A 21,628-nucleotide genomic window follows, 5' to 3' on the forward strand; every position below is an offset into this window, starting at 1 on the left:
TTCTATTCTTTCAGTTGTTCTGACCCTTTAAAAACTAACATTGAAAAACAAAATAAAATTACTCTTCCAAGTTTGCATACTCGTGTACTTCAGCAGTCCTAGGCACGCTTGACTTTTCAGATCCTGCAACCGCCCTGATGGCACCGCTCCTTCCTCCATTTCAGGGTGGGCAAGTACCCACTTCCCACGTTGACGTCAATCTAATGCACCATCCGAAGATTAGAACCCAGAGTTCTTTCGCTTGGCCATCCCCTCCACCCAACGTTCCACATCATCCAATGCCTTTTGAGGATGTTTCTTTCGACAGAGCAGAAACTCCTGGATCTCGGCGGGGGAACACAAGAAGTCTGGAATCTTTTTGCTGAATTCCTTTGAAAGTCTTTTGATTTCCTCTGGCGACACGGCGACTTTGTCGATCTGCGATGCTGCACTTGCTACCAGCTTCTCATCTTTGTCGTCTTTTTGATCCTTGATTCCCTTCTTAGCTGGCAGAGCCCCGTTGTTTGGCTTCAGGGGAGTGAAATCCCCATATATCTGGCAGTATAATGCCTCGGATTGCTGGCTTGTGGCGTTATGGAACTCAATCTGGATATCCACGCGGCCAGGACGGCTAAGGGCTTCATCTAGTAACTCGCGCTTGTTTGTCGTCATAATAAGGATGCGACCCTCCTCCGCTGCCATACCATCAATAGCATTCAAAAGACCACTAAAGGAAAAGCTTTCGGTGATCATGAATCTCCTATTGGCTGCCACTCGATTCGTCTCGGCGCCTTTCGAATCTCCATCGCGTTGTATACCCGATACATCAATATCTTCTATCAGAGCGATGCGCCGTGGAGGAAGAGTACGAAAGAGTCTCAAAAGATTTGCATCCGTCATATGAGGCTCAGTCAGATCAAGAATATGCACATCAAGCCCAAGATGTGCGGCTATCGCAGCGACAAAACTCGTCTTTCCGGTCCCCGGCGGCCCAAAAAAGAGGTATCCTCGGCGCCAGGGGATACCACGATCAGCATACCAACGTGCAGTTTGGGGTTTTAGGAATTCTATCATGTCATTCAAAACGAGATTTTTTATCTCGTCGGGAAGCATAATTGTTGCCATGGATCGCTTGGGACGCATTGTGGCTACCTTCCATGAAGTGGCTCTGTGGATGTGTTCCATAAGCTCGGGTCGATATATTATGGTCTTCTTCTTCATATCGTTGCAGTACATCTCTGTGGCTTCGAGTATCAATTTGGCGATAGGCTCTAGCATAGCGTTAGTTGAGTCTTACTTAGGGCTTGTGGTGCTGAACATACGCCTCGAACTCCACAAACAGGATATTTTGATCTCTTCAATATGCATACTCGGCTCGAAGAAAGAAGTTGGCATAACTATCCTCGTGCGATGTACGACAAAGTTTTGGTTTTTATACCAGAACCTGGTCTTCCCTATCGCTGGGTAGTATCGATGACGCTGCAGAAAGGGTCAGCAATCAAACATGGTGGCACAGTGAGAGTTGCAGTCCTACTACTTTGGATACCAGCTTCGAGAAGTTGAGGTGTCGCTGACTGGAGTCTTCATCATCACCGGATGTGAAGTCGACTGCATTTTCAAGATCCTCGTCGTCGTCGTCGTTGTCGTCGTCGTCGCGGTCGCTGTTCTTCACGGTCTGGACCACGAGGCACGAGCCCTTAACCACGCGTTCCTGCTTGGACAGCCACTTCATGACATGAGTGTAGATTTCATCTTCCCGGGGGACAACTACACTATGCATCAAATGATTTTCGATGAAGCCGTCAACCAGAGTGTACGCTTGGCTGCCCATCTTGATTATTACCCAGAACACACCAAGAAACGTCAGGATAACTGATAGATCTGGTCCCAGTCGCAAACCAAGCATCTGGTACATGAAAAAAAAGAATTGCGTCAGTGGTGATGCTCGGCCAGCGGTGGCAAGAAGGCTGTTGAAGATATCCGCCGGCAAAGGGCCCGATTGACCTTCGGCTCTAGTCGGACCAAAGCCGCGCTGGGAGGTAGGAGGAACCTCGGAACCCATCTTGGTGAGAGGATTAGAAGTGAGAGGATTGGTGAGAGGATTGGTGAGACAATTGGTGAGAGAATTGGGAGCCGGTGATCCGTGATGGTGAGGAGGTAAAACGGCCCCAGCCTCCATTTAAATAGATCGAGCACGTCTTGCTGAACTGGGAGAAAACAGTAGCAAGACCCCAGCCTGATTGTCCGGCACATATTTCCGTGCCAAGTATTTGTGTGGTTTGCATTGGCGACGAGTTCACTCATTAACTGTAGAGAATTGGCGAAGTCTTTACTCATGACCCTTGATTGCCTGTCCGCTTGCGGGCCATACTCGTCATGAACTAAGCGCCGCCCAAAGGTTGAGGCAACTTCTTATTGCGTGGTGGTTGAATGCCTACATGTTTCAAGGATTTATTGCCTAGGTGGTAAACTGGGCTGGTGTGCAATCAGCGTTTGAACAAAGCGTGGACAAAGTTGACACTGCCATCAATCATATAAGGACTGCATGGACCGCGCAGAGCATAGTCCTGTGCGACTCGAAACGGCCCACGAACACTCGGTACGGCCAGTCACAGCCCTGACCAAATGGCCAAAATGTCCTGGATCCTGTTGTATGTACGGCCGACGATGCCTACACGCTGTCCCATTCAGCTCAGCCTGATGTACACCAATGCGGACTCCCCCAGTTCAATAGGGTCACTGGTGCTCCTTGCGCCTGATGAGTTTCTAGTTTTTGTTCATTTTCGGCTGGACAACCAATCATTCGGCGCACTCTCACATGGTCACCAAGACCCGGGCGGCATTGTTCTGATATCACGAAGATAGAATAGAACATGGACAGACGCAAAACTCGAGTCAGTTAAAAGGGCCACTTCATGTTCGACGTCGAATCAATGTGAACCAACTCTTCGTTTTGAATGGCTCAAGCAGAGCCACTGCTGTGCATCTGACGCGCGCCTGACACGATGCTCACGGCGATGACCACTCTCCGCATGCCTTGATCTGTTCACCAAAAGTTTGGGCACTAATCGGCTGCCCAGGACCGCTGTTTGGCAATTCTTCCCTGTTACCTCGTTCCTTTGACCTCGACCAACTTTTGTCAGAAACTTGGCCTGATGCGAGCCGGCATCCAACCACGTTTAACAGGCAGCTTGAGCCATGGATCTTGTTACAGTGCAGAGGGGACAAACAAGGCACCCTTTAGGAATTCCATGCTGAAAAGTGCGTGTGACGTGTCGGCAACACCCGACATCCGGTGGGTGGATGATGGCTGGAGATGAGTTTGTTGGTTGGTCCGGTGTAGTGCCATCCATGAGTTGGTCCTACTGCATGTCGTCTACATTATACATGCCTGTGTGAATGTCATGCGTGATGCTACCAGCCCTGAATAGTGAAGCGGACGATGGGGCTGTTGTATCTAGGAGTGTGGCATTCGCTTGGCTGGAGGCTTTTCACGCCAAAACACAGAATGCGAAGGCAACTTGACTTTGTCGCTGACTCGTATCTCATATGTGGCTGTGGCAGCGAGTTGACCGCGGCCGCAAGCGTCCTTTTACCTTCTCTTTTGCACATGGAATTGCCGGCACGTAGACAAGGGAAATGCTGGTCTGCCATTATCGTACCGTCAGTGAACGCAACGGACACAACAGGTCACACAGAAGCAGGGGGGTCAGTACAGCAGTCCTGGAATAGATGGGAAGACGGACCGACTGCGCCTTGTTGCATCTGTATGAGACCATCCCCTGGCCATCATCTTGAAGACATTCGAGATTGGACGCCTTGTCCACCCGCCTGATCTGTACTCCCGACATTGGAGCAGCAGCACAGGCCGACATTGAACACAACATGAGCCGCTGCGTGGCGCCGGGTCCCATCAACAAAGGAAGGGGAGGGAAAGAAGAATGGGCAAGTCTATATAATTACGCTATTCTATGCAAACAGCAAAAGAGAAAAAGAGAAAAAGGTAAAAAAGAAAATATGTGCCGCAGGGCTATTCTTGATTTACAACCATGGCAAAAATTAAATGAAAACGCAGATAAACCTCTCTCCTCTCACTCACCCCTTCCCCTCGGGGGAGGTTCTACGCGGCGGCAACCGGATACGCTCCCCCGTCTTCCAACGTCGCAGCCGCCATCTTCTCCTGCACAACATCCACGTCGCCCGTGTACTTGAAGCCGCCGACGCTCACGTCAGTCCCGCCGGCAAGGTAGTCCTCCGACTCGCCGACCAGGCTGCCGGCGGCCTTCCACCTGGCCAGCCTCTCCTCCCGCCTCCGCCGACACATGTCGTTCAGGGCAGGCCAGTAGACAGCGTGGTCGTACTCAAAGTCCAAGTCGCCGTTCCAGTCGGAGCTCCAGAGCTGCGTCGCCGGCACGAACTGCCTCATGTCCTCGTTGAATTTGAGCTTCTCGCGCGTCACCGGGTGCATAAACGGCTGGATGAGTTTGAAGAAGCCACGCACGATCCAGGGGACTATTAGAAAAAAAAACACCAAAAAGAAACCAAATGTCAGCAATCTCTTTCTCTCTCTCTCTGTTTTTTCTTTTAAAAAACAAAAACTCACCGTTGATAATGAGCGCCTTGCCCAACCGCTCCGGGTAGTGGCTCTGCAAAATATGCAGCACCTCCCTAGCCGTCGACACGGGCACGCTCGTATTCTGCCTCTGCGCGCTGGGCTTGAAGTTTATCATGAGATTGAGCTTCTCGACGCCGGGGGGCATCATGTCGACGACGCGCTCGACCATGTAGAAGAGGTGGTGGATCTGGCGCGGGCTGGGGTCGGTGTTCTGCCGCCCCGGGTTGAGGTACTGGCACGGCCGCGCGTGCTTGTCGAACCCGACAATGATTTGCTTGCCCGTCTCCTGCTCCGGCGAGATGTAGTCGGCCGTGAAGGCGTCGAGCCCGTACTCGCGCCGCCAGGCGAGCGTCTCGCGCAGCCGCTGCTCCGACTCGCCCACCGCCCAGTTGGTCGCGCGGAGGTAGCGCAGGATGCACTCGCGGGTGAGCCACGCGCGCTCGTGCTCCGTCGTCGGCCCCGACTTGTCGTGCTTGTTCTTGGACGTGCACTTGACCTCGCTGATGGACCTCACGCGTTCCAGCAACGTCGTGTACTTGGTCTGCTGGTCGGGTGTGAGTTCTGGACGGGGCTCGGGCGTACTCTCGGGCGTGGGTGCCTCGAGGGGGACTTTGAGAACCTCTGCTGCCGCTGGGGGCGCTTCATGTGCCTCCTGTGCTGCCATGTCGGCGACTTGCTACGTGGTGTTTTTTTTTTTTTCTTCGTCGAGAGAGATTGTGGTGATCCTCGTCTCCTTTCTCCTTTCTCCTTTCCCCTTTCCCCACTGGTATCAATCCGCTGGCCCGCCTGCGATTGAGGTATGCAAGCGTCGCTGCTAAGTTCGGTTGCTCTATGTCTAGTAGTAAAATTCCGTTATCCGTTGGTGAAGAGGAGACCAGAGAGACAAGGAAGAGTTCGGATGGAAATGGTTTATCAGATCCGTTGAGATCCATGATTTGACATTGAGAAGCTGCCACATAAATAAGCACCAAAGACAAGGGGCCTGCCAGGGTCTTCCTCCTGTGTAATTGGCCAGGCCCGGTGGGAGTGGACCCAATGTAGTTGCCGTCAGCGGAGCTACCGAGTACCTCCGCAAGCCACCTCTCATTGACTTTCTTTCTTTGGGAACCTCTCCTACTTAGTTACAACTCCGTCGGCTCCCCGGGCGGGGGTTTCCATGCACGTCAGGAAACAACGGACGTACGGTCGGGCATGAATTCCTAGATTCATTCCCAAGCAGGCCTATTTTACCCCTCGATTCTATGTTCCCTTACGTCGTGGAGAAACATCCCCTGCGCAGCGTCTAATAACCAACTTGTTCAACTACACGAACCTTGCCGAGTTCATTCAAGAAGTTGGTCATTTTCTCATTTGAATGACAAACTAACTATTCTTGACGTCCACATGAGCTTACAGTCATCATGCTCGACGTCAAAATTTGGGCACCACCAAGTCTATCTAATCTTGGCATCGATTATATACCCAGGTGCCTACCTAGGTAGGTAGCCATACCCACCTCACGTTAAACCACCTATCCGTTAAAGTCATTCATAAGCCCCGTCAACGCCCGTCCCTCCCTCTATTGCGTTTTGACGGTACGCCGTCCCTGCCGTTGCTAACCACCATTTGCTCGTAAACATGCGTCTCGACGCTATGCTGGATATGCCCGCCTGCCATGAGGATTAAAAAATTCAACACGCAAATATATGTGCTTGCTCTAATAGCCGCCGCCCCTATTCCTACTCGGGCTCCGGTGTACTTTTCGTGATGATTTCTCTTCTATTAGTGCCCGGCTTGTTGCCTCGTCGAATCCACAGTAGTGTGCAAGGTAAGCCATTCTAAGATGGGTTAGCAAGTCCATGTTCCTTGGTGGCCACTCTGTTGCTCGCAAGATGGTGAGTCACTCACTTCTCATTGGCCATGACCTGTGCTCGCACACTCTCAAACCGTCCCTGACTTTCCATCCAAGCCCTGGCCCTCCCTGCGGCATCAACCTTCTTCACCCAGAGGCGGAAACTTCCCGTAACAGGTCGATGATCGCTGGCTCGCACTTCGTGTCTCTTGTAATCCAGTTGACGTACCCGTCCCTGTCCCCGGAAGAGCAAACGGTCGCACCAGGCGGGACTTCGTCTCTTCTCACTGGTGTCATACGTATCCGTGCCGACATCATACTTGTAGGTCGGCGCAAATGTTATGGGAAGCTCTTCAAACGCACGCAGACGGAAGGCAGCGTTGCGGCGTCGTGCCACCAGGAGCTGGTCACGGTCAAGCAACTTGGCGAGCTGCTGTTGCTGAACCGCCTTAATCACGGTATCACGAGACATTGTATCAATACGGTAGTTCAGGTCACCATTTAGAATGCAAAGCTCATGGTCAAGAATCATGGACCCATCACCCCCCGCCGGTGAATGTGTCCAGTCGCGTTTCTGGATCCAACTCGGTCGGAAATAAACTCGCATCCAGAATCGCAGCAATATCGTTGTGACGCGAGTTTGCTTGCGATTGTCCAGCTGCCAGATGGCAGTTGATGAAACAGAGCGAAGTATCATCCACTCGAAATCGGATCGCAATGGCTCCTTTGTTTCCGTGTAGGCCCCCCATGCCTCGCTTGACCTCTGCTGCGTTGAGGTCTCGGATCCTGTCCCTAATAGTCGATTTTACAAACACGCAAGTAAATAACCCCACCAAAGGCGATGATTGGAGAAGGTGGTACAAGTGATCGCCAGGCATGTAGTCGTCCAATGTCTTGAGTAAAAAGTCTCTCCAGTCACGATATTGATGACTCATGCGTTCTTGCTCAGTCCCTTCCTTCTTCTTGGATTTGAGAAGCCGCTTGGCTGTAGCTGTCTTGTCTTCCAAATCGACTAGCTCTTGGAAGCCAAAAATAAGAAGATCGGGGGACCCGCTTGACCGCAGCAGATCCTGGAAGAAGGTAGAGTCGCCGTCGCCTTTCGAATATCGGAGGCTATGGGGAGTTGATGCTCCAGCGTTCCATGTGAAGACCATGGCTTTGATTTCTTCAAACTCACAATAGTCGATATCTTTAGACTTGAGATCATCTTCCAGCCAAGTGCTCTGCAGCATACCGTCCCACAACCTGACTTTGCTATCAGTGCCAAGAGATGCAACCTGCAGCTGATCTATACGGTAGGCACTCGATGGGTCCATCTTCATCTTCAAGACTGATTGATCGTGCGCCTGCCACTCCTTCTTCAGAGTCCAGGGTTGCTGGGTAGTATCGTATACACAAATCTTGCCCGTGTTGTAGGCTGCCCAAAGATTGTGTCCAACACCGGCAAGTCCATTAATCTTCCAGGAACTGACATTCAAGATCATTTGACAAGTGTAGTCCGACGATGAAAAAATACTCACTTTTCCGTCCATATGGCCAAAGTACACCTTGCCGGGCGTTGAACTGAGTATGGTCCCGGCACTAACATCGCCACAACCGTCAGCGGTCAAAGGTCGAACCAACACCTGGAAGGGTCTGGACCCGTCAGTTGAAGGCTCAAATACCCGAATCGCTTTACCAGTTGCATGCCATAGTTCGCTACCAACCACCATAGAGAAGGTGGCACCCTTTGGAAGCCTGCTTGGCTGAGTAACAGGATGGCTTTTGAGGTTCGGAACCCCATCACTGTCACCAGGCCAAAGATTGAGTGTGCCCCCTTCATCTAGTGACCATAATTGGTTGTAGTGTCGGTATATTTTCGTAATCTCCGCCTTACCATGCACACCCGCCCTTACTTCAGTAATCCGTTGCGTGGCCACCTCAACCTCCATGAGCTCGCCCATATTGGTACCTATCCATATGAAGGCTCCCTCGTGGTCTGGGTCCGCGGCTGGCTTAAACAGAACTGCAGTTGCCCTGACTCCTTCGGTGTGAGCAAGACTCATAATCTGCTCTCCATCTCGGATATTCCAAACTCTCGTCAATTGGCCACTGGTACAGGCCAGGTCGCCACAGACATCAAAAATTCTTGGATCATATTTGGTCTGGATCTCATGGCAGCCCTTTTTGGCATGTGGCGGTTTTCGATTTACATTTGCGCAGTCCGGAAACACCGTCACATGTGCAGCCGGCTCTGTACTTGCTACAGGCTCAGGCGAAATACTACGGGGCGTTGGGCGATTGGCCGATATTGATGGTGGAGGCAGCATGAGCGCTCGCGGGTCGGGCACCTCCCTATCTGCGGACCGGTCAACCGTCTTTACAGCCACATGAGTCCCGGTGGGCGGCGCGGGAAACTGGCGAGTGGTCAATTGCGGCTGCGGCTGCTTCTGCTGCTGATGAGACCGTCCGGATGGTGCAGAGCTGGATAAGATATCCTGCGTGGTAGAAGTTCGCTGTTGAGCTGGCCTAGGTGGTTTCGGAGGCGGTTTGTCTAAGCTGTAGCTGTTGGCGCCGTATGTCATCGTCGTCAGATCGCTAGTCGATCGTTTGGGTGAGTGGACGAATCGATCATCTGTAGGGTGTTGCGATATGAGATATGGCTTAGTAGTCCCATTCACTACCGGGTCACGTTCTGTTCTCCTGACTGCTATAGAGTGATGTACCGGTGGCGGCTCAAAACCTGCACCTACAGCAGGCTTAGGTCTGGAGACAAGGTCCATGTTCGCTTCTGTTCTTGGTCGCATGGGTAGCTCAGGCGGACTCTCGTCTCCGTCGAAAGTCTTTTCCGGACCGGCTGGTGGGCTGTTGAAGGGAGACGTCTCGTCGACAGTGTTGCCTTTACTGGACGTGCTGATCTTGCGCGCATCCGAAAGACTCGATGAAACCGGAGTCGTTTTTCTGGACTTGTCGAGACGGGGAGCTGGCGGCGGCGGAGGTTGCCTCGGTTCCCGCCTTATTTCGACAGACCGTCTTGGAGGAGGTGGTGATGGAGGCTGTGTTGAAGTCAAGCGAGGCGAACGAGGAGCAGAGAGAGGGTGAATCGGAGTGATGGGCCGACTGGGTAGCTTGATGGGTATTGGCGAAGCGCCTGGGAGCTCTTGCGATGTAGCAGTCGTCGGATCTAAAAATGGCGATTGATCGGCAGACACAACAGCCGGAGATTGAGGCTTGGGCGGAGATTGAGGTGGCAGGACTTTGAGAGCTGGCGGCGGAGGCATTGTCAAAGCTGGTGACTTGGTGCCGGCCACCAGTGGCCGCGTAGATGTATGTGCTAGCGCAGGGGCTCCGTCAGGGAGACTGTTTGGTTCTGTTGCGTGGAGCTGTATTGGTCTCGTAGGAGATTTAACCGGTGTCTTTGGGGGAGCTGCTGCAAGAGGAGTTGCGAGCGCTGACGCTGGACTGGTAGAGGGAGGAGGATCTTGCGATAATTTCAAAGCTCGTAATCTATCAGGCTTGGGGGCTGGAGAAATGGACCTCGAAGGCGCATTTTGAGGAGGGACGAGAGGAGCAGATTGACTTAGATTCTCGAACCGCGCGAGGAGGGAGGACACAGGTTTCTGGGCACGTTAGAGAGGAGAGCAATAATTATATCTCCACATGATGCGAAGATGGCTTGTACTTACGATAGAGGAACCATCAGGCCTATCATTGCCCAGCGGCTCCATGGTAGGAGAATGATGTGATGACATGGGATGCCAACTTCAACAATGGTGGGGGCTAGTGTGGTGTTGGGGACATGAGTTTGGGGCATGAACTCCTTGTACACCCATTCTTTGCAAGGTCCAACGTTAAATCATACCCGCGAGGGTTGGCTTTGCGTTGAAGAAGTTGTGGCGGGAACAAATGCGAAAGACTTCGTTGCCTTGATGAACCAATGGCCAGATTGCCCCAGATGCCTCAGTTGAGGCAATCGGGTACAGGGAGAAAAGCTATCGGCCAAACGAAACGAGTCGTGGGCAATACGGGATGGGGTAGTCGTTTGATGTTGAAAGTGGAACACGCTGACAGGCCACGCGGTCTTTGTGTTGTCAACATTGAGCAGCCGGGGGACAAATGATCAAAATGATCAGAGGGTCAAAATAGGCAGTTGTCGATGGAAAAAGAATAAACAGCTGGCTGGGAGAATGCCACGGGCGATCGGGGCGGCTTGCGTGTCTTGTTGGTCTTTGTCGACAAGGACGAGTTTGGTCCTCTCTCCCCCCTCCCCCTCTGGAGTTGGAGGCGGTGGAGGGGATCGTCATTACTGTCATGGATTGTGGCTTTAGACACTGTGGCAACGGGTAAGACATTTGCGGCACCGTACAGTGCGGATGGCGGAGCTTGTGAAACGACTCGACTGGGGCTTCAGCCTCCGCCGCAGCAGGGTGCCCAAAGTGTCCGGTTCTTACTTTGGACTTACCAACAAGGGTGCTGGGAATTTTCCAGTGAACAAGCAAGCACGAGGTTAAGGTCTGCTTACTGCTTAAGGCAGTCATGACGGGTTGTCTGATACAAGCCCAAGAGGCTCAACGCCACGGTCATCATGTTTGAGGCGGTGCTTCCTGGCGGCTCAAGGAGCACGAGAGCTTGAGCCACGACCCAGACATTTCAGCCCCCACAAGCAGTGTCCAAATGCACCAAGTAAAGGCGCAGGGTGAAACAAACGGGTAGAGCATCTGAGGAAATGTCGAGCAAAAGGTATAGTAGTACCTAGGTAGTTGAGCCTCATGATCCCGTACCTCGGTAGTCGGCGATCAGCAGTTGCTGCAACAGCCACCTGTGAGGTGCATTCGGCTTCAAATGTTCAGAAAGTCGACAATACATGAGACATCAACTAGTACTAGGTACTCCCGTAAATGCCCAAATTGTAACTAGCACCTGCCACACGTGCGTGCTTGACCTCAAAGCCGCCGATGCTTCGGCTGTCGGACCAAGTTTAGGCGAAACCCAGCTTCGCCTCAGCCACTGTGGCTAGACAATGTAAGCGTCCAAATCCACCTGCGCCGTTGATGATCCGTGAAACATAAGTTCACCATCTACACCTCCACCATTTACCATTATATACTCCGTACACCGCACGCGATCAATCAATCAATCGCAAAATGAATACTGTGAGAGAATCCCTAGCGGACTCTTGTCTAATTGCCTCCTATTCAGCATTAACATTGTGCCAATAGGTTAAATCTTTCTGGTTTGTTCCGTCTGCCGATCACGGAGCTTCCTTGCAATACTACTAACACCATCTTTCATTCAGGATGGGCTGGGGTTCCCTCTGTGTCGGTAAGACTCAATATTTGCTCATCCCCCACAGTATATTCCCCTAGGACACCACCTAACACGAGAATTCGTCTTTACCAACCGCAGCCGGCGCGGGCGCATATTACTTTGCCAAACGAGAAATCAACGCCGACCGTCAGGCCAAGCTTCAAGCCGCTCGCAAGAAGAAGGAAGACCTTCGGTCGCTAGAGTATTCGAGCCCCGGGTCGACATCTTCGTCAGTCACCAACGGTAACGGCGCCCCTGCCATCACAGACACAGCTGGCTCGCCGAGCCAGGAGGCGAGCAATGATCCGGCTGCGACGAGACATGCTGCGGTGACAGAGTCGCAGCAGACGAGGGAGAAGAGCAAATATGAGAGCTCGACGCCTTATAGGAGTCCGAAGGGGGATCGGTTTTCATAACACAAGACGTGAGCAAAAAGCAGCAGTTGACGGTGAGATAGCCGCAGGGGGCGTACCGCAGGCTGGCTGTTTGTGTAATGGAGATATCGGCGAGGGAAAAAAAGGGTTGTATGATACGTGCTTTACCTTTGAGTTATATATGAACACTTATTCTACCAATATTTCTCACTTTTTAAGTTTCTTATGTATAGGGGACGGGGGAAAATTAGTGACCACACCTCTCTTCATCGTCGGCGTTCCTCCTCCCACTCAATCAAGCGACAGCTCACACTACCACGGCTTCAAAGGCGGCCCGAATTTCTCAAATTCAGCTAAATAAATACGTCACTCATGTACTGAGCTAAATGCAATCTAGTAATCAACAAAGCACGCCACTACCACGACCTTCATGATAAAACCGCAAAGTTTCGCAACACCACGTCTCCTGCAACTGGTATCAGGCCACGCCCCACAAACCACCGCCCCATTGGTCAAACTATCATCAAGCTACAACACCAAAATCACGATCATAGAGCTGCCAGCTCGCAACATCCCATCTCAAGCTTCATCGTCGACTTCGCCATCTACCAACCCCCCGCGCGCCATGGCGACCCCCGAACTAACCATCGCCAAAGCTGCCCTCTCAGCATCTCTCTTCCGCGCCGACCCAGCATCCATCAGCCGTCCCTCAGTTGACACCTTCTTTCAACAAGTCGCCTCAACACTGACGCAGTGCTCCCGCCCCAATGTCCAGGTTTGCACTAGACCACCCTTCGAGCAGTTTTCTGTCTCCGCCCCCGTGTAGGCGGGTTAAACAACAAGAAAAACTATTTCTCGATGCTTTCCTCGTAGCCATGCTAAAATCGTGTCTCTTGAAATCACTATACAGACCTGCAAAGACTACATCCTCAGCAACATAATCCACTCTAGTGGCCGAAGCACCGCGCTTGCAAAATACCTCGTCGCCCTGTCAAACGCACAAGTCGATGACGCGACACACCCTCGTCCCAGCACAAAACGCCGTCGTCTACACGTGCTCTACATTGTCAACGACGTGCTGCACCACGCTGCGCGCCAGGGAAACCAAGACTTCCGTGCCACCGTGGAAGCGTACCTCCCTCCGCTGATCAGCGCTGCCGCCTCATTTGAAAAATGCCCGAAACACATCAAGAAGCTGCAAGATCTCGTTTTCATATGGAAATCAAAACAATACGCTTCCGATGCCGTGATTCCCAAGCTTCAAGAAGCCATCGCCGGGTCGTCCGTCTCCGCAGCCCCAGAACCAGTCAATACGTCTCTCAAGCTCGCCAAGGAGACGCCCTTCACAATGCCCTCTTTTCACGGCGACACATCGACAGCATGGTACGATTTGCCGGCAGCGACGTGGCTGCCTCACCTGGTGCCGAATTCCACAAAGCCAATGCTTCCAGATCTCATTCGTCCAATTCAACTCGCCCCAGGTCCGGCAGATAAAGTCGTCACCGCTGCGGTAAAGGCGTTGCTTTCCGACGCGGAGAGAATCTTCTCCCACGACAGAAGACCAGATGACGACTCGCATATCGACGTGAATGAAATGGGCGAAAAAATCGTATTGGATGAAGTTACTGGTGAAGTCATTGGCGGAGAGACATACTACGGCTGGTCCAGACGGTTCTGTGAACGAATGAAGGACCGCAAACAAGGCAAACAAAGAGGCCGGTCCAAGTCTCCATCGTCAGTGCGCAGCTATTCGCGCAGCCGTCGGTCTTCATCACGATCCTTTAAACGCAGGCGCGTGTCGCCTTCCAGAAGCCAAAGCCGCAGCCGCAGCAGAAGCTACACCCCGCGGTCAGCCTCGCACTCACGCTCGCACTCACGCTCACGCTCGCAATCACGAACCCGCAGCCGCCGCAGATCCTACAGCAGCAGTCCCCGTCGCGGCTCTCCGAAACCATCTCCCCAGCCAACTGCCAACCCCAGTATGCCATTCAATATGCCCATACCCCCCCTACCGGCAGGATACACAGGTCCCTGGCCGCCGCCGCCTCCTTCCCTTCCTCCACAGGGCTGGATGCCAGATCCTACCTTTGCAGCTCAGATGATGGGTGTGTGGAACGGGCAATCTCCCCCGCCGCCTCCACCACCAACCCAAGCCCAAGCCCAATATAACAATTATAATCAATGGGGTGGATATGATGGGTTTAGAGGACGGGGAAGGGGATACCACCGAGGCGGTGGAAGGGGCTACAGTAGAGGAAGATGATGCCAAACCCCAAGGATGATAACTACCTAGGTAGTCAATATGATACATGTGGTCACGTTGTGCCTTGTCACAATCAGTAAATTCAACAACAACATGGTCCACACAGTGCAGAATAAGAATGCTCAACACAGGTGAACTATGTCATTAAAAGCACAACACAGTCCTGACAATAACAAGTAGGAAAAATCTATTGGAATATCACCAGCCGTCTACAAAATAGCAACGAAGCCAGCCACCCACAGCCTACACTTCTCCATGCTACCTACATTTCCTGCGTCCCTTTGCTTTCCCCATCCGAACAAGGGTGTTTTGGCACAACTCCTCACGCCTCATGTGCTTCCAATCACTTTTTCCCGACAGAGTCAGAAGATCGAAATAAAGAGGCAAAAATGCGAGAACAATGCCAAACATGCCAGTTTGATGCAAATTCTCAAGCGCTTTTCTGTTGTTCCACTCAACCCTGGATCCAATTTGCAAATGTGGAAGAAAGTGTAAGAAAGAAAAATAAAATAATAAAAGGAGCCCTGCAATCCACCAACCCCCTAGGGGGGGGGTCCCTTTTTGGTCGTAAATTGGGAAAAGGCGCATTGTAGAACGAATTAATGTCCGCACAATCACCGGAACAAAGGACAAAGCCGAATAAGTATGTTGCAAAATGTGTCATGATAGCCGTAAAAGAGGAAGGGGCAGCATGCGACTACCCCAATCAGTCAAGTTCTGTTCGTGTTGTTGGTATGCCCCAGGAAACTACTGTAGCATCATCTCCAGGTATATCAGCTAATCCAATGTAATTCTCCTTGGAAAATTACCAGATTTCCCGCAATATATAGCCATCGCGATATCAACTGGTATTTTTAGATGGCTAAGGCAGGATTTTCTTGCAGAAATACGACCGGGAAACAGGATGATCATCTGCTTCGGGCAGAGCTCTGAGAGTTCTGTCGTTCATGGCCACCAGGCCGTCTGCCTGCAGCATCCTGCAGTTTAAGTGAATCAAGCCGCTTTTGGTTATCCTCAGTAACCGGGTCTACTTCATCCACCCTTGACAATACCCCGCCAACTTGTGGTCGTGAAGGGGCATCAGCAACACCGCCAGATACTCGTCGCTGATCAGCCTTCTCTGCTAAGGCAGCCCACTTGCGTTCTCGAAGTGCCTCTCGCTCGGCTGCACTATTTTGCTGTTCGGTGTAGTCGTGAGAGCAATCATCAAACAGCTGAGGGTTGATTTCCATAAATAACTTCATAGCATTATAAACCATTCCGTGAATCGTCCTGGCAGGGTGATTAGCATAAAAACAAAAGAAAGAAGGCACCCTAGGAGGCTTCCCAATCAATGGTTCATACCTGTTCCAGTGACCCTTAGAATTCTCGTAGAGCGGCGCAAACATAATGGGCAAAATTATTTCTACGTTGTCGCTGACAAGATTGCAGAAGTATTCGTTGTTCCAGAAGTAAAGCGCGCGTTCTGCGACCTGGAAGTGAGGGCTAGCCACGGACTTGGCGAGTTGATGGAACAGCGGTTCCTGGACCTTGGCGAATTCGGCTGGGTCCATGACTTCGAAAATGTCTTCAACCTCGTTCAAGAACATGACTTCTTTGGTACTATTGACTTTAGGCCAGTATCGAAGTAGGCCAAGAACGACCTGAAGAGTTGACACGCATTAGTCTTACATATCAGTAGCACGAGGAGAGGAATAGGAACCACATACATCTTCAGTAAGAGACGCATCTTTTTCCAAAAATTGTACAATACAGTAGGCCAACTGTGGGTGGTACATGCTCAAGCTCTTGGGCTTGTGCAAAGGAAGCAAAACGCGGGTCAGGAAGATCTTGTGTTCTTCCTTTAGCGGCAGGGCAAAGCCATTGATGATGGATCCCAAAATCTCGAGTAATTCGGCAATGCCGTTGAAGCGCTCCGTCTCGTACGTAAATTGGAAAAAGACATTGTTGATGGATCGGCGGATGAAGGATCGGAGGTTAAGGAATTTGCCATAAATACGGTGAAGGGTCGTCTTTAGGAAGTCTCGTTCTCGAGGGTCCTCGGAATCAAACAAGTCGAGAAGTTGCAGGACAAAGCTATGGTCAATGTAGGCTTTGGCAATGTTGGTGTTGAAATCTTGGCTCTCTATAAAGCGAAGGAAGAACTCATAGACTACCTGAATATGCGGCCAAGCGACCTCCAAGACGGGCTCGTCTTCCTCTGGGTCGAACGCCTCGCCCTGTGGGTTCATCGGGGGAGGGATGGGTCGGAACAAGTTCTTGGCAAACATGTCGACGACTCTCGGATACATGGGTTCCGTGATAACTTGTCTGTTGTTGGCAACATAGTCGAGCAACTCGTGTAATGCCAGGCGCTTGATCTCCTTGGCTTTCATGTCTCCGCTGGCATCGTTGAAATCAAAGATGACGTTGCATTGGTCAATCTTTTGCATAAAAAGCTCTTGTCTCCTGTTAGGAGGAACTTCGTGGAAGCCCGGTAGTTTTTCCAGTTCCCGGTGAGCGGAGATGTCGAATCGAGACGAGTGCTGTCGTTTGGGAGTTCGCAGACCTTCGGGAATGGCGTCGCGGTTGTCAATGCCTCGATGGATCATGAGTGACTTCTGACCCGCCTTGGGGGGTGCCAGGTCGTGAGGCATAGTTTCGGCGGCTCCAGGGGGCGGGATATGCTGCCGAGGCGTCAACATCAAAGAGTACCATCAATTGCCCCGCGAGGCACAAGAATAAGTCTACTTACTCCTGGGGTTGGGCTTATGACAACGGTGGGGGGTAATCTGGCATTGGCATTGCCACCGTTTGGGCTCGAAGCACCACCCATGGGGCCAAATCGATCGGGAACATTGCCCTGCTGGCCTGGATTTGACGGCTGGTTTGGACCTCCATGGTCGCCGTGTCCGGTGGTGTTGGATGGTAAAGGCTTATTGCGGATGTCGTTGAGCGTGGTGGAGGAGGAGGTGGGCGTCAGGACAGGAGACTGGTTCGACGAGTCTCGGGACGAAGGGGACGACGTGCCATCCTTGGAATCCTTATTCTTCTTGGAGGATTTGCTGGCATCCTTGCCTCGCGCGAGCTATTGGGAGGAGGGGGCAGAGCGTGTTAGCAGACCGCGCCATCGCGTATAATTGATACAGATGGAATGACGACGCCGTGACCCAAAGCGAAGCCCAAGCCCAAGCCCAAATCCAAACACAGACGCATGAGGATGAGGTCATGGGGCCATGGGGCCATGGGTGGTCTGTCAATCAAGAAGGAAGTCGGGCAAGATGACTTACTAGTCCTTTGCCAAAGCGCTTCATGTTGGTCGTCGACAGCATCTACCTTCTCGTGTTCGTCGTCGACGATGGGGTTGACGGGAGGCAGGCTCGGACGGTAAACGGTAGACGACGGACGGCGGACGGGCTGGCGTTGTTGGCGTTGCTGATGCGGACGCTTGCTGCTGCGAGGTCGAGTCTGCGACTGATTGCTGCGGTGGGGTAGCTTTGGCTCGAGAATCGGGGGTCAGTCAACACAGCCAAGGCCAACGGGGGCCAAGGGGGAAAGGTGCAAGTCGGGGGCCCTCTGAGCTGGGCACTGGGGTGCTTGGGTACTTGGGTGCTTCAACCAGGACTTGGGTGAGACGGTCGAGCGGGCAACACCAGTCGAGTTGATTACGGAGTAGTCGAGAGCGATTCTGATGAGCCGTCAATCGTCGTCGTGTGTCGTATGGAACCTGGTGCAGTACACTTGGGCGCTTGAGAGAGCCGATCTGCGCCCGTCTCTGTCCTCAGAGACTAACCGCAGTACATCGAACTCCAGTTCCCACGGTGGCCAAGAAGCCTGCAGAGTCTCACGTGCAGGGTCGGGGTCGGTATCTGAGGGAGGTGCAAGAGGTGCAAGAAATGCAAGAAAGTCAACTACCAGCTAGTGCGCGCAAATATCTCGACTTCACCTCCGCACGGAGTACAGAGTAGAAGCAACCAGCCAGGCGTGACTGCCAGGCCCATCAGCCAGCTGCAGGAGAGAGTCCCGTTGACGGCAGGGGGTTGCAGCCCAGATGCTTGAGGCGTCGACTCTGGCCTGTCTGCTGCTTTGACTTGGGCTTGCTTGGGCTTGGGAGTTGCGCAATTGGATTGGAGGAAAGGTGGGCACATGTAGCAACCAGCCAAACTGGTGCTGGCCATGCACACACACCAGACGTAAATGAAGGGCTCCAAGGTGCGACATGCAGCACCGCACAGCAGTCGAAGTCGATGCAACTGGCAGGCTGGGGCTGGGCACAAGGTACTTGGATACCTCGGTACTTGTTCTATTAGTTTCTTGTATCAAAATTAACGGCAATGCCTCGCACACCTGGGCACCTATAATACTCTCGAGCACCAATTCTTTCACCTCGCTCTGCTTCGATTATCATGGGACAAAACGTTGCGCAGAGCGATGCGTCCAGTTGAGCGAGAGAAATGGCATCACCAGTTGAATCATTCCATCAAGCAAATAGAGCAAAGTACCTACCCAGGTAAGGTACCCGTTGCTAGCTCCTTTGACCGCCCAATCAACAGGCCGAAACGCGACGAGAGAGACTATGTGTTGTAGAAGTACTAGCAACACGGTGCAGGTGGGCGGATCTCGGGCCTTGTTAGCGTGCTGTACAACCCACTAGACAGTTCTTCCAGTGGTACTAATTAGAAACCACCAGCACCTGACTCTTGTTGAGGAGGAATTGTTGTCTGTTTGCTGACGAGGAGTGGCAAAGCGCGCACGGACCACAATCAGAGCTCCAGCACCAGTCCGAATGCAGAACCTCGACTCACAGCTGTTATTCAACTTCTTCAGAACCGCCTCTAATACGACACAATATCATTCAACAGAAACGAATCAAGTCACGATACTTGGGAGAAAAGGCACCATTCTCGAATCCGTACGCCCTTTTCATCCGGATATCTGCCAGCAAACCAATATCACCTCGGCGCCAGGAAGCCTCAATTGATCCCACTGCATAATCTTCCGCCACCAAGCCCTGCAATCTCTTCCTCAGTCACAGGCACTGTCATCAGACATGACGCTCTGATGCACTTGAGCGCCATGGAACCACTCTCAGATGACGAGGTGGCTGGTCCATCAACAATAGGGCCGCTGTCGGATCATGAACCAGAAGAAGAGGGAGCACCACGGTTTCGCATACCGCCGCGGGACTTGGTCGCAGTGGAAATACCTGCCGTCGTGGAAAATATTGATCGGGCTGTCAAGGCCTTTGGAAGAGTCCCGAATCTAGCACACGTAAGTTTTACTTCAGTTGTTTTGCACTGCAATCTGTTCAGTTGTTCTAAACGCTCGCCTTCAAGCTCATGGACCCTTTAAGGAACTCAGTGCCCTTGTATCTGAATCCAGAAAGCCCCTTTTGCAGGCCTATCATGTCTCATAACGCCGCATCGCACAACGTGGTTCTCAAGGTCACCGTCCCCAAGAGAACAGGCCGCAGACGGCGACGGGGAAGTAACGGCCCGTGGCAGGGAGATGTAAGTTTATCAGATGCGCCTGAAACCAATGACAAGGAAAAAGTGCAATCGATTGCACGACTGGATGAGCCCAAGGTTCTGAGGAGAAAGCTTCAAGACAATGCTGGAAGATATCACGTCGAAGCGGTTGGTATTATCAAACATACGCATCGGTTCCGTGCTTTAGCCGACTTTTACTGGGATATGAATCGATCAGAGTTTGCTCAGAGATATGCTGAGCAAGTTTTGCCAGGAGACGGTGTGTATCCCTTGCGGAAAACATGCCCGTGGCCTTGTACTAACCAACGTACGACTAGTTCAAAAATTGAAGGAGTTCACCCTTCGAAGTGGAACAGATCGTCCTCCCAATGTTGACATTATTCCTCCGCCCATCTTCACGCACATGAGTTTGCCATTCAACTATTTCTACTCGCAGAATCCGTACGTCCGCACGACTGAGGACGGCGACACAATCAATTTGACTGCAGTCAAGCAAGTAGGGTATTTCATTGGTGCAGAAGACCCGGCTCCAGACGGGCCGCAGGTGCCGCCAGATATGACGGATCCCAGAATGATCGAGGTCCTAGCTCAACTAGAAGACGCCTTTCACCATCGCCCTCTGTGGACCCGTCGGTCTTTGCTCAATCACCTGCGAGGCAAGCTCCAAAGCTGGAACGAATTGAAGAAATATCTCAACTACGCAGCTTATCAGTTCAAAGGCGGCCCATGGAGAGATAGTGTGGTTCCCTACGGCACCGATCCTAGGACCGATCCCAAGTATCGCATCTATCAGACGCTGATGTTCAAGCTTAAGAAGCACAAGCGCACGATCAAGCACCAGCCGTGGCAGTCACTTCGCAAGACGCAGATTGGTGAATCACAGAATACATCCAGCATAGAAGCAGACAGTCACATTTTTGACGGAAAGTCATATCAAACGGACGGCAAGGTATGGCAGGTCTGCGATATTACCGATTCTCTACTGAAAGAATTACTCGACAACGCGTCAGTACGCCCTGAGTGCGACGTGAATAGTGGCTGGTACCACGGTGGCTTATGGGCAAAAGTCAAGGCAATAATGAAGACCAAACTGGTGGCTATCCGGTTTGGAAGGCACTTGACGAAGGAAGACTTTGCACAGACATTGGAAGTTGGCGATGCAACTCCGACCCGATTTATGTCAAGTACATTCCACCTTCCCTTGCCGAATTTACATCTTACGACAGAGGAGCACACTGTCCTCCACGGGAGGGAGCCATCAAAAAAGAAGAGTACGGGATACAATGTTCGGATCCGGGACATCGGGAAGAGTCCAAGTGTGGCTCCTGAGATATCTCCTGCTCCGTTTATCGATAGCAGTGCGATTGGCACAGATAGAATCATGGAGTCTGATGATGAAGATTCTGGCAGTGAACGAGATGAGGACGACTACAACGATGATGATGATGAAGATGACGATGGGTCGGATAATGAGGAGTACCCTGGCACTAGATATTATAACCAGATGGAACAGTACGGGGACCACCAGTATGGTGTTGAAGATGCTGAAATGGACATGGGCCATTCGGCGTATCCCGAGTTAGATTAACATAATTAAATCCAAAGGCTCTTGATTCTACGTAGCGAATTAAGCTTGGATGCACACGTGGCTTCAAAGCATAACGCAAATAGATGCCAGAGTCAAATGGCAGGTGGAAAGGGAAGTCGCGACTTCCTAACCGGCCCTAATAATCTACCCGCCCGACCACGAGATTACTTACTTTCCTCTCCTCCTTCTCTTCCTCGTTATCTCTTGTTCAACACCTTCCCCAG

General features: G+C 51.9%; 11 protein-coding genes across 11 annotated transcripts; 4 read left to right on the plus strand and 7 right to left on the minus strand.

Moving 5' to 3' along the window:
* Positions 1-22: 22 nt before the first annotated feature.
* J3458_001679 (uncharacterized protein) lies at positions 23-1,323 on the minus strand. Its single transcript, XM_007814193.2, has one exon. It carries the CDS (start codon positions 1,255-1,257, stop codon positions 220-222), a length of 1,038 nt encoding a protein of 345 aa, XP_007812384.2. The 5' UTR covers positions 1,258-1,323; the 3' UTR covers positions 23-219.
* A 154-nt stretch (positions 1,324-1,477) lies between these two features.
* J3458_001680 (uncharacterized protein) lies at positions 1,478-2,158 on the minus strand (the record flags this gene model as incomplete). Its single annotated transcript, XM_066116855.1, has 1 exon — positions 1,478-2,158. One exon carries the CDS (start codon positions 2,156-2,158, stop codon positions 1,478-1,480), a length of 681 nt encoding a protein of 226 aa, XP_065978741.1.
* Positions 2,159-3,808: 1,650 nt separating this feature from the next.
* On the minus strand, positions 3,809-5,501 carry PDR16_1 (Phosphatidylinositol transfer protein (PITP)). Its single transcript, XM_007814192.2, has 2 exons — positions 4,583-5,501; positions 3,809-4,491 (listed from the first exon to the last, which is right to left on the minus strand). The coding sequence occupies exons 1-2, from the start codon at positions 5,256-5,258 to the stop codon at positions 4,100-4,102; spliced, it is 1,068 nt and encodes a 355-aa protein (XP_007812383.2). The 5' UTR covers positions 5,259-5,501; the 3' UTR covers positions 3,809-4,099.
* A 322-nt stretch (positions 5,502-5,823) lies between these two features.
* Positions 5,824-7,647, minus strand: J3458_001682 (uncharacterized protein). The gene is made up of 2 exons (XM_066116856.1): positions 6,482-7,647; positions 5,824-6,411 (listed from the first exon to the last, which is right to left on the minus strand). The coding sequence occupies exons 1-2, from the start codon at positions 7,120-7,122 to the stop codon at positions 6,291-6,293; spliced, it is 762 nt and encodes a 253-aa protein (XP_065978742.1). The 5' UTR covers positions 7,123-7,647; the 3' UTR covers positions 5,824-6,290.
* J3458_001683 (uncharacterized protein) lies at positions 6,965-10,156 on the minus strand (the record flags this gene model as incomplete). Its single annotated transcript, XM_007814191.2, has 2 exons — positions 6,965-10,024; positions 10,091-10,156. 2 exons carry the CDS (start codon positions 10,154-10,156, stop codon positions 6,965-6,967), a joined length of 3,126 nt encoding a protein of 1,041 aa, XP_007812382.2.
* Positions 10,157-11,548: 1,392 nt separating this feature from the next.
* On the plus strand, positions 11,549-12,127 carry J3458_001684 (uncharacterized protein; the record flags this gene model as incomplete). Its single annotated transcript, XM_007814190.2, has 4 exons — positions 11,549-11,557; positions 11,624-11,637; positions 11,701-11,726; positions 11,811-12,127. The coding sequence occupies 4 exons, from the start codon at positions 11,549-11,551 to the stop codon at positions 12,125-12,127; spliced, it is 366 nt and encodes a 121-aa protein (XP_007812381.2).
* A 583-nt stretch (positions 12,128-12,710) lies between these two features.
* Positions 12,711-14,254, plus strand: J3458_001685 (uncharacterized protein; the record flags this gene model as incomplete). The annotated part of the gene is made up of 3 exons (XM_007814189.2): positions 12,711-12,860; positions 12,996-13,823; positions 13,877-14,254. 3 exons carry the CDS (start codon positions 12,711-12,713, stop codon positions 14,252-14,254), a joined length of 1,356 nt encoding a protein of 451 aa, XP_007812380.2.
* A 352-nt stretch (positions 14,255-14,606) lies between these two features.
* Positions 14,607-14,936, minus strand: J3458_001686 (uncharacterized protein; the record flags this gene model as incomplete). Its single annotated transcript, XM_066116857.1, has 1 exon — positions 14,607-14,936. One exon carries the CDS (start codon positions 14,934-14,936, stop codon positions 14,607-14,609), a length of 330 nt encoding a protein of 109 aa, XP_065978743.1.
* Positions 14,937-15,256: 320 nt separating this feature from the next.
* On the minus strand, positions 15,257-18,427 carry RTS1_1 (serine/threonine-protein phosphatase 2A 56 kDa regulatory subunit delta isoform; the record flags this gene model as incomplete). The annotated part of the gene is made up of 5 exons (XM_066116858.1): positions 17,618-18,427; positions 17,083-17,415; positions 16,058-17,014; positions 15,693-15,991; positions 15,257-15,620 (listed from the first exon to the last, which is right to left on the minus strand). The coding sequence occupies exons 1-5, from the start codon at positions 17,657-17,659 to the stop codon at positions 15,257-15,259; spliced, it is 1,995 nt and encodes a 664-aa protein (XP_065978744.1). The 5' UTR covers positions 17,660-18,427.
* A 961-nt stretch (positions 18,428-19,388) lies between these two features.
* On the plus strand, positions 19,389-19,743 carry TFC1_1 (tau 95 subunit of transcription factor TFIIIC; the record flags this gene model as incomplete). Its single annotated transcript, XM_066116859.1, has 2 exons — positions 19,389-19,598; positions 19,681-19,743. 2 exons carry the CDS (start codon positions 19,389-19,391, stop codon positions 19,741-19,743), a joined length of 273 nt encoding a protein of 90 aa, XP_065978745.1.
* A 305-nt stretch (positions 19,744-20,048) lies between these two features.
* Positions 20,049-21,404, plus strand: TFC1_2 (tau 95 subunit of transcription factor TFIIIC; the record flags this gene model as incomplete). Its single annotated transcript, XM_066116860.1, has 1 exon — positions 20,049-21,404. The coding sequence occupies one exon, from the start codon at positions 20,049-20,051 to the stop codon at positions 21,402-21,404; it is 1,356 nt and encodes a 451-aa protein (XP_065978746.1).
* Between the last annotated feature and the right edge of the window lie 224 nt (positions 21,405-21,628).

Source organism: Metarhizium acridum, assembly GCF_019434415.1.
Source record: "Metarhizium acridum strain ARSEF 324 chromosome Unknown scaffold_1, whole genome shotgun sequence".
NCBI classification, from domain to species: domain Eukaryota; kingdom Fungi; phylum Ascomycota; class Sordariomycetes; order Hypocreales; family Clavicipitaceae; genus Metarhizium; species Metarhizium acridum.